At 32.8% G+C, this 11,370-nt stretch overlaps 1 protein-coding gene across 1 annotated transcript; it reads left to right on the top strand.

The window, feature by feature from the left end:
• The first annotated feature begins 9,523 nt into the window (after window positions 1-9,523).
• LOC142240119 (uncharacterized) lies at window positions 9,524-10,371 on the top strand. Its single transcript, XM_075311831.1, has 2 exons — window positions 9,524-10,075; window positions 10,180-10,371. Exons 1-2 carry the CDS (start codon window positions 9,524-9,526, stop codon window positions 10,369-10,371), a joined length of 744 nt encoding a protein of 247 aa, XP_075167946.1.
• Window positions 10,372-11,370: the final 999 nt, after the last annotated feature.

Here is an 11,370-nt window from a genome sequence, read left to right as displayed (position 1 = left end):
AAATACTTTATGGGGTCTTAGAGCAATAGTTCGATGTGTTACAAACGGAATGACAAAGTTAATACACCCCCATCCTATGGTGGAGGGTATAAAAAAGTTATTTGCAATTTACTTTCTGTTACCTGGCAGTTAAAGCCTAACGGAGCTACATGAACTACATGTTATTGATGTAGTTCGAATGGTATTGCAAATGGGCCATATCGGTCCACTTTTACGTATAACGGACCCTCAAATTTGGCGGTCTCTAACAACCATGCAAAAATTGGTCCATATCGGTCCACTTTTACCTATAGCCTCCAAACAAAATGGACCCCCAAATTTGAGTTGCGATTGCTCTAAGAGAAGCAAATTTCATCCGATCCGGCTGAAATTTGGTACATTGTGTTAGTATATGGTCTCTAACAATCATGCAGAAATTGGTCCATATCGGTCCACTTTTACATATAGCCCCCATATAAACCGATCCCCCGATTTGGCTTGCGGAGCCTCTAAGAGAACCAAATTTCATCCGATCCGGCTGAAATTTGGTACATGGTGTTGGTATATGTTAGAGAACATATACCAACACCATGTACCGGATCGGATAAAATTTGGTTCTCAAATTGGTCCATATCGGCCCTTAATTATATATAGCCCCCATATAAACCGTTCCCCAGATTTGACCTCCGGGGCCTCTTAGAGGAGCAAAAGTCATCCGATCCGATTGAAATTTGGTACGTGGTGTTAGTATAAGGCCGCTAATAACCATGTCAAAATTGGTCCGTATCGGTCTATAGTTATATATAGCCGATCCCCAATCACACAAAAATTGGTCCATATCGGTTCATAATCATGGATGCCACTCGAGCCAAAAATAATCTACCAAAATTTTATTTTTATAGAAAACATTGTCAAAATGTTATTTCTATAGAAAATGTTGTCAAAATTTTATTTCTATAGAAATTTTTGTCAAAATTTTATTTCTATAGATAATTTTTTCAAAATTTTATTTTTCTAGAAATTTTTTTCCAAATTTTATTTCTGTAGAAATTTTTTTCCAAATTTTATTTCTATAGAAAATTTTGTCAAAATTTTATTTCTATAGAAATTTTTTTCCAAATTTTATTTCTATAGAAAATTTTTTCCAAATTTTACTTCTATAGAAAATGTTGTCAAAATTTTATTTGGTCAAAATTTTATTTCTATAGAAACTTTAAACTTAATTATATACGTATTTAATCGGTCTTTTTAGTTTAATATATACCACGTATGGACTATGTGGTATATATTACGGTGTTAGGAAGTTTTAAGATACCTTGCCATCGGCAAGTGTTACCGCAACCCAAGTAATTCGATTGTGGATGACAGTCTTCAGTAGAAGTTTCTACGCAATCCATGGTGGAGGGTGCATAAGCTTCGGCCTGGCCGAACTTACGGTCGTATATACTTGTTTCCGGTTAACTTTAACTGAAATTTTTTCAGCAGTTAAATTTCTAACTGGCATGTGGAATATATAGGCAAGATGACATACATGTCCACAGTATGGTTTAAAAGTTCGTTAGCTAACGGAGCACTAACGGAGCTTCATGAAAATAGTGGTAAGTCTTTTGTCTACAGTTTAAACACTGAGGTTATAACCTGCAATTCCGAGACAGGATGTAACGCATATACTTCGGCTAGAAGATCGATCACTAAGGATTCGGCCTCCATTTTAAGGTTTCAATCAATAGGTCAATCAAAAGATTAGTCACTGATATATTTTAGTACAAACACTGAGACTTTAGTCTGCAATTCAATAACCGAGGTTTCATCGAAACACTTACATTTCGACCTTCAATTCAATCACAAAGATTTCGGTGTGAAGACCAATAGTAATAGTAGTTTGCACGATCATGTAAGACTTTGGTCTACATTTCAAATACTGAGGTCTGGGACAGAATCTCAACCACTTGAACATTTCAGTTCAAACAATGAGACTTTGGCCAGATCAGCATTTTAGACACTCAGGATTTTACCAAGTAGTTTCAGTACTGCGGTTTCGTCTCTACGGTTTCGACCTGCACTTTCATCACTGTCAATGTGGAACGCCACTGCCAATATCCCTTCTAAAGTCGAACGGAATGAAGTTAGCTCCTACAGAAAACGCTGTTCTTGAGGTGACGTGTTGTTGTCTCTCTCAGTACAAATTTCATCACATAACACTTTCAAGTAATCTGCGTATATCTGGAATTGCCGGTTTCTGAAATGGGAGGTAACTGCTTATGTACCTTGAGATATCAGATCATAGGTGAGATAGCTAAGATATCTCTTGGATCTTCTTTGAGTTCCATCCTAATCAAACGTTCTATTGACATAATACGATGACTTTACAATATTTTAACTTCTTACCTATGGAGTGTCAAACTTGTCACACTCCCATTCGGTGCTCGAGCCAATACGTTCCTTTAGTATGCCCATTCATAAGATTGCATCTTCCGCATGATAAAAGCTTCTAACTTAAATGAAATTCTTATGATAACCACTGCTGTTGCAAGATTTTTAAATGGAGGCAAACGCAACGCTTGCAGTTTTTTTTCCACTAACAGAAACTTTAGTCAAATTAGATTGTCATGCCGAAGGCAGCAAAGTAAAAGAAAATTTGAATTTGTGCAAATGACTTTGTAATAAAAACTGGAGCAAACCAAAAAGCAAGAGAAAACTTAAAAGGTAACAGTGGGAAAATTGCATTAGTTGGCAAAAGTTCATAAATCATCAACTATATATGCTGGTTTCTGGTTTAAAAGACTATACGCAAAAGGGTTTACTCTATGTAACATACTGAAATCGATTCATCCATCACAGTACAACATTGCAACATTTGGCTCTGTTCGTCACCAAACATGTTTACGTAGCCTATTTTCGGCAAATTTGGGAAAAATCCGTTTAAATTGGTACATCCCAGTAAAAAAGCGTGGCCAAAAAAGTAGCGAAAATTTTCTTTTTGGATCTGGAAATGGTGGAAAAATTGGCGCAGAAGCGATGCATTTAACATGGGCTTATCATAGCACCCTCAGAAAAATTCGCTTCTCTAACATATGTTCCAAACATATTTTGCAGGAAGCACATATATTATTGGATACTGCCGAAACATTAATATGTTTGTTTTATGTGAATATATTATATGTTTGGAAGCATTTTGAGCCCAAAAATATTATATGTTTGGAAGAATTTTCCCCAAAGAAGATTGTGCTCATTCCCTCACATAATTTTCACTTCCACGAAATTTTTTAGTTCTTGGCACCTTTTTCTGTAATACAAATAATGTTGAAGAAATTATTCAATTTTATAATTTTTTAAATTTTACCTTTCGTCTGGACTGAGAATCGAACCGGGAACCATGCTATTTGTAAGCCAACACACTATCCCCTGGGCTACGTAGCTGTTATAGTTACCAATAGACAATTATCGTAATAAGTTACATTTATATAGCATAGTTTGCAGCGCCCACGAGCCGATGCAAACAAAACATTATTCAACAGAAACATATATTTGTTGGCCACGTGGAGCAGTGGTTAGCATGTCCGCCTTGCATGCAAAGGGTCCTGGGTTCAATCCCTACTCCGACCGAACACCATTTTTTTTTTAAATTTTTTTATTTATATTTTTATATTATTAATTTTTACAAAAATTTTTACAATGAAACTTCGAAATGTGTGTTATTAAAGATTTACAGTCAGAAAAGAACAGTGCTTGATATAAACGAAATGGACTGAGCTTTTGAATAAAATATTATTTTTTATTGCAAAAATAACAATTTTGTAAAAAAAAACTGTTTTTGGTATAAAAGCTTGAAATTTTGGAAGGAATTCAAAAACTCTAACAAAAGAAGAACGTGGAGTCGAGTATAAACATACATAAATAATTTTATAATATACACATAAATTTAGTTAGGCGTGAACAGTTTTTTACTAGCATTTAACACCATTTTAAATGCATTTAAAACTTATCGTGTTTTGTACTTAATTTCATTTTTACCCTTAAGGCCGGTATTAAGTTGGCATTATCGTTCTAAAACGAATGTTTTGCCTTTTACTTTTCTTTAATAATTCATTTTAAAGAAAATAAACTTTTTCAATTTTTTAGCAAATCTCGAACTTAATGCCCGCTTCCGAATATCTACTCTCTTTACATGAGTATTCAAATTAAATAATATTTAGACTTAAGCATATCAAATTTTTGGCCTTATTATAAAACAGTTTTCCGAAACAACATATAAGCAGTTTCACAGAAATTGCTCTCTTTTGATTCTCTCGCTGTGTTATGTTGATATCTTTCGTCAACCCTCCCGGTTTCCATCTCTATTTCTTTCTCTATACTCTCTCTGTCGCTTTGAATAAAATATCACAACATATGTATGTTTACTCGAAATTTGTAAATTTATATATGTTTACATTCACACATATTATTTTTATGAAACATTCATGCCGCAAACATAATATATTCTAACATATTAACATATGTGTCCCAAACATTTAGTGTTAGTTTAGGAACATTACATTACATGTTTGCACTTAAATATATTGTGTTTAAAAATTGTGCCCGAAACACATTTTGTTTATATCGGAACATATGAAAAACATATTTTTCTAACAGTGAGGACGGATGTCCACTTTTTCTATAGCCGTTGTACTGAATTTGCATCACTTCTTAAGGTCTGATCCGAATTCAGTGTTTTGGATGTGAATTAAATAATTTTGTAATATTTTAACAAATAATTTTTATACCCTCCATCATAGGATGGGGGTATATTAACTTTGTCATTCCGTTTGTAACACATCGAAATATTGCTCTAAGACCCCATAAAGTATATATATTCTGGGTCGTGGTGAAATTCTGAGTTGATCTAAGCATGTCCGTCCGTCCGTCCGTCCGTCTGTTGAAATCACGCTAACTTCCGAACGAAACAAGCTATCGACTTGAAACTTGGCACAAGTAGTTGTTATCGATGTAGGTCGGATGGTATTGAAAATGGGCCATATCGGTCCACTTTTACGTATAGCCCCCATATAAAGGGACCCTCAGATTTGGCTTGTGGAGCCTCTAACAGAAGCATATTTCATCCGATCCGGCTGAAATTTGGTATATGGTGTTGGTATACGGTCTCTAACAACCGTGCAAAAATTGGTCCACATTGGTCCATAATTATATATAGCCCCCATATAAACCGATCCCCAGATTTGGCTTGCGAAGCCTCAAAGAGAAGCAAATTTCATCCGATCCGGCTGAAATTTGGTATATGATGTTGGTATATGGTCTCTAACAACCATGCAAAAATTGGTCCACATCGGTCCATAATTATATATAGCCCCCATATAAACCGATCCCCAGATTTGGCTTGCGGAGCCTAAAAGAGAAGCAAATTTCATCCGATCCGGCTGAAATTTGGTACATGGTGTTGGTATATGGTCTCTAACAACCGTGCAAAAATTGGTCCACATCGGTCCCCATATAAACCGATCCCCAGATTTGGCTTGCGAAGCCTCAAAGAGAAGCAAATTTCATCCGATCCGGCTGAAATTTGGTACATGATGTTGGTATATGGTCTCTAACAACCATGCAAAAATTGGTCCACATCGGTCCATAATTATATATAGCCCCCATATAAACCGATCCCCAGATTTGGGTTGCGGAGCCTCAAAGAGAAGCAAATTTCATCCGATCCGCCTGAAATTTGGTACATGATATTGGTATATGGTCTCTAACAACCATGCAAAAATTGGTCCACATCGGTTCATAATTATATATAGCCCCCATATAAACCGATCCCCAGATTTGGCTTGCGAAGTCTCCAAGAGAAGCAAATTTCATCTAATCCGGTTGTAATTTGGAACATCGTGTTAGTATATTATCTTTAACAACCGTGGCAGAATTGGTCCATATCGGTCCAATTGGTCCATAGCCCCCATATAAAACGTTCTCCAGATTTGACCTCCGGAGCCTCTTGGAGGAGCAAAATTCATCCGATCCGGTTCAAATTAGGAACGTGGTGTTAGTATATGGTCGCTAACAACCATACCAAAATTGGTCCAATCACACAAAAATTGGTCCATATCAGTTCATAATCATGGTTGCCACTAGAGCCAAAAATAATCTACCAACATTTTATTTCTATAGAAAATTTTGTCAAAATTTTATTTCTAGAGAAAATTTTGTTAAAATTTTATTCGGTTCATAATAAAATTTTCATCATTGTCAGAATTTTATTTCTATAGAAAATTTTGTCAAAATTTTATTTCTATAGAAAATTTTGTTCAAATTTTATTCGGTTCATAATCATGGTTGCCACTCGAGCCAAAAATAATCTACCAAGATTTTATTTCTATAGAAAATTTTGTCAAAAATTTATTTCTATAGAAAATTTTGTTAAAATTTTATTTTTGTAGAAATTTTTGTCAAAATTTTCTTTCTATAGAAAATTTTGTCAAAATTTTTATTTCTATAGAAAATTTTGTGAAAATTTTATTTCTATAGAAAATTTTTTTTAAAATTTTATTTCTGTAGAAAATTTTGTAAAATTTTTATGTCTACTTTGTCAAACTGAATTATATACGTATTGGATCGATCTTTTTTGATTTAATATATACCACGTATGGACTTACATACAATTTAGAAGATGGTGTTAGGAGGTTTTAAGATACCTTGCCATCGGCAAGCGTTACCGCAACTTAAGTAATTCGATTCTGGATGGCAGTGTTTAGAAGAAGTTTCTACGCAATCCATGATGGAGGGTACATAAGCTTCGGCCTGGCCGAACTTACGGCCGTATATACTTGTTTTTTTATAATTTTTTATAATTTTTAACTCTTATATTATATTGGGGTCATTTGATGATCCACATCGTATTTTTCATCAGCCTATTTCTTACTGTTGGAATATAAATAAAAGTTCTTACTAGTCAGTGCATAAATTGTTGACATGTACTGAATTCTTGTTGAATAGTAAGAACTTTTAATTATATTTCCACAGTAAAAAATGCGCTGATGAAAAATACCATATGGGTCATCAAATGACCCCAACATAATATAAGGATTAATGCTTTCTAATGCTTGTCCGAAACGTTTGTTCTCAAATATTTTCAAATATTCACAAATTTTCTAGACTGGAATTAGCAATTTTTTTTTGTTTTTATACAATTTTAATAATTTGTACCATTTTATCAATTTGTAAACTGTTTTTAATCTATTTGAGACAAAAAAAATAAAATTACTCATAAAAAATTTGAAAATAGCGAGTTATAACAAATTCAATGAAAAGAACTTCCTGTGTATTTAGTTAAATAAAGAACATATTAGATAGTACATTTTTGGAAGTGCTTTTAAAGGTGTGCCTTTAGAAGAACTTCCCAATTTTTGTGCTGGGATATTTCAAAATCAATCCGAATATGTATTAGCATATAATATATTCGCGAAAACAAAAAATCTTGAATCCGTAAAAACTATTTCTATTTGGATGCCACAGAACATCGTAGGAGGCATGAACTTCAAACACTGAGACATATGTCTGTAATTCAAATACAAATTCAATGAGATATAGTTTTTCGGATCGAACTCTGAAATTTCGCCCTGCAGTTCATTTTCTTGGGTCCAACCATCTCTGCCGTCCTTAAAAGACTGATCTGTGCAGATATACAAAAATTTGGACAAATTTCCTATAGAAAAAAAATGGTTAGCATGCCCGCCTTGCACACACAAGGTCGTGGGTTCGATTCCTGCTTCGACCGATGGATTATCCCACCTCAGTAATGCTGGTGTCATTTCTGAGGGTTTCAAAGCTTCTCTAAGTGGTTTCTCTATAATGTGGAACGCCGTTCGGACTCGGCTATAAAAAGGAGGTCCCTTGTCATTGAGCTTAATCTGAAATGGGGCAACACTCAGTGATAAGAGAGAAGTTCACCAATGTGGTATCACAATGGACTGAATAGTCTAAGTGAGCCTGATACATCGGGCTGCCACCTAACCTAAACTAACCTAACAAAATTTTCCAAAGAAAAAAAAATTGACAAAATTTTCTAAAGAAAAAAATTTTGACAAAATTTTTGATTGGAAAATATTTTGAGAAAAGTTTCTATAGAAAATATTTTGACAAAATTTTCTATAGAAAAAATTTTGATAAAATTTTCTATAGGAAAATATTTTGAGAAAAGTTTCTATAGAAGAACATTTTGACAAAATTTTCTATAGAAATAAAGTTTTGACAAAATTTGCTAGAGAAATAAAATTTTGACAAAAGCTTCTAGGGAAATAAAATTTTGACAAAATTTTCTATTAAAAAATATTTTGAGAAAAGTTTCTATAGAAAAACATTTTGACAAAATTTTCTATAGAAATTAAATTTTGACAAAGCTTTCTATAGAATCAAATTTTTTACAAAAAATAATATAGAATAAAATTTTGACAAAAGTTTCTAGAGAAATAAAATTTGGACAAAATATTTATAGACGTACATTTTGGCTTAATTTTCTAGAGAAATAAAATTTTGAAAAAAAAAATTATAGAACAACAATTTTGACAACATTTTGTATAGAAAAAAAATGTTGACAAAATTTTCTATAGAAATAAAATTTTGACAAAAGTTTCTAGAGAAATAAAATGTTGACATAATTTTCTATAGAAACAAAATTTTGACAAAATTTGTTAGAGAAACAAAATTTTGACAAAATTTGCTAGAGAAATAAAATTTTGACAAAAATTCTAGAGAAATTAAATTTTGACAAAACTTTCCATAGAAATAAAATTTTGACAAAATTTTCTATAGAAAAAAAATTTGACAAAATTTTCTATAAAAAAAAAAGTTTGACAAAATTTTCTATAGAAAAAAATTGATAAAATGTTCTAAAGAAAAACAGTTTAACAAAATTTTCTATAGTAGCAAATTTTGACAAAATAAAAAAATTTTGACAAAATTTTCTATTGAAAAAAAATTTGATAAAATGTTCTAAAGAAAAACATTTTAACAACATTTTCTATAGTAGCACATTTTGACAAAATAAAAAAATTTTGACAAAATTTTCTATTGAAAAAAATTTGATAAAATTTTCTATAGAAAAAAATTGATAAAATTTTCTTTAGAAAAACAAAAAACACAAACAAATACACGAAAATCGACAAAACATTCAAACCGCGCAAACTCAACTGACACAGCTTTTATCACAACAAGATTTATCGTTGTACTTGGAGAGTGAAAACACTCTGTACAACAGCATGACACACAAGAACAAAACAACACACATTAAAAAGCTAGATGTACTTAAACAACAACACAAAAAACAGCTTAACATTAGAACTCATAACGACTGGTTTGTGAATAAGACATACCGAGAGAAGTACAATGGATTCTCTCACTGGGTCCAAAACATGCTCTCCCGCATAACAATAAAAGTTTTCCACTATTACAAGTTATCGCCGAAGGAGAAGATTGAGTACAGACAATTGAGAGCAGAGAGGAACAAGAGATAGCGAGGACAAAATTGACAACATTGATAAACGATCATTTACGAAGATCACAAATGAGCTTAAGAGATAAATACATATCAAGCACAGTAGAACAGACACGACAATATTTAAAGGAAAATGATGACATTCTAATTCTTAGTGCTGACAAAGGGGGAAAAACGGTTGCAATGAATAAAATTGACTATGATCTAAAGACGAAAGAAATATTACACGATATGTGTACGTACAAACGAATAAAAATTGATCCCACCTCTAGACTCCAAACGAAGAACAACAAATTAGTGGAAAAACTTTACAATCTCAATATTATTACCGAACAAGAGAAAAACAAGTTGACAAGCAGGACCGCAGTAGCTCCAAGGATTTACGGACTTCCAAAAATGCATAAGGAGGGCACACCATTAAGACCTATTTGTTCTTCGATAGACTCGCCATCGTACAATTTATGTAAATACATAGTAGGTATATTAAGAAATATAACACTTGACTCTAAATATAATGTTAAGGACTCGGCGGATTTTAAGACAAGATTGGAAAATATGACGATTGAAGATGATGAAGTTTTAATATCCTTTGACGTGGTGTCATTATTTCCAAGCATTCCGGTAAAGCTAGCAATTCAGACGATTGAAAGAAAATGGACCATAATTGAGCAGTATACGAACATGACGAAGGATTTATTCATAGATTTAATTACATTTTGTTCAAGGACACCAGATATTTTAAATTCGAGGACAAGATTTATGAGCAATTAAAAGGTATGCCAATGGGTTCCCCTGCTTCACCAATTGTAGTAGACATTATTATGGAGGAACTTTTAGACGAAGTATTTAAAAATATTACTAAACCACCGATATTAACAAAATACGTAGATGACATCTTCGCAATCATAAAGGCATAAGAAGTCGACGAAACACTAAAGGCCTTAAACTCATTTAATAGACAAATTCAATTTACAAAGGAATTAGAACAGGACAATAAACTACCATATCTTGACGTAATAATACATAGACAAGGAAACCAACTGAGACTAAATTGGTACCAAAAACCAACGGCTTCTGGGAGACTGCTCAATTTTTACTCTAAGCACAGTAAACGTATAATAATCAATACAGCGACAAATTTCATACGAAGGATATTTAATATTAGTGATCCAGAATTTCATTCTGAAAAAGAAAATAAAATTAAACGAATTCTCCAAGACAACAATTTCCCACAACGAACGATATATCAACTCTTATCGAAAGTAAAAGCCAACCTACACAACAACCGAGAATTGACCAAGAAAAAGGATTCAAAAATATACAAACCAGTGACATATATACCAAACTTCTCCGAGAGACTGTCCAAGTCTGACATATACAATAAAGAAAAATATCAACTCGCGTTAAAAACTACAAACAATGTCAACGGATTATTTAGTAAAACAAAAACAAAAATTAAGAATGAAGACCAACACAACGTAGTATATAAGATAAAATGCAACGGTGACAAATCCAACTTATGCCAAAAGACATATATTGGTACGACAATGACAAAATTAAAAACAAGATTGTCTTCACATAAATCGGATATAAAAACAACAGACAAACCAATGGAACAAAAAACGGCACTTGCGGCCCACTGTACATTGACTGGTCACAAACCTAACTTTAATAACGTAGAAATCCTATGCAAGGAAAACAACTACAGACGAAGATTTACTCTGGAAATGTTACACATAATTAACACTCCCACTAACGAGAGAATAAACTATATAAAAGATATTGAGAACTGCGCGAGAATATATCGACATACGATACATAAACACAGGAGAAAGTGGTCACCAGTAGAAAACCAGACAGCGAAGTAACAAGACATCGGATAAAATGTAAATGACAATAGTTTGACTTTAATTTGT

This window comes from Haematobia irritans, chromosome 5, assembly GCF_050003625.1.
Source record: "Haematobia irritans isolate KBUSLIRL chromosome 5, ASM5000362v1, whole genome shotgun sequence".
NCBI classification, from domain to species: Eukaryota; Metazoa; Arthropoda; class Insecta; order Diptera; family Muscidae; genus Haematobia; species Haematobia irritans.
This window is presented reverse-complemented; position numbering and strand designations above follow the sequence as displayed.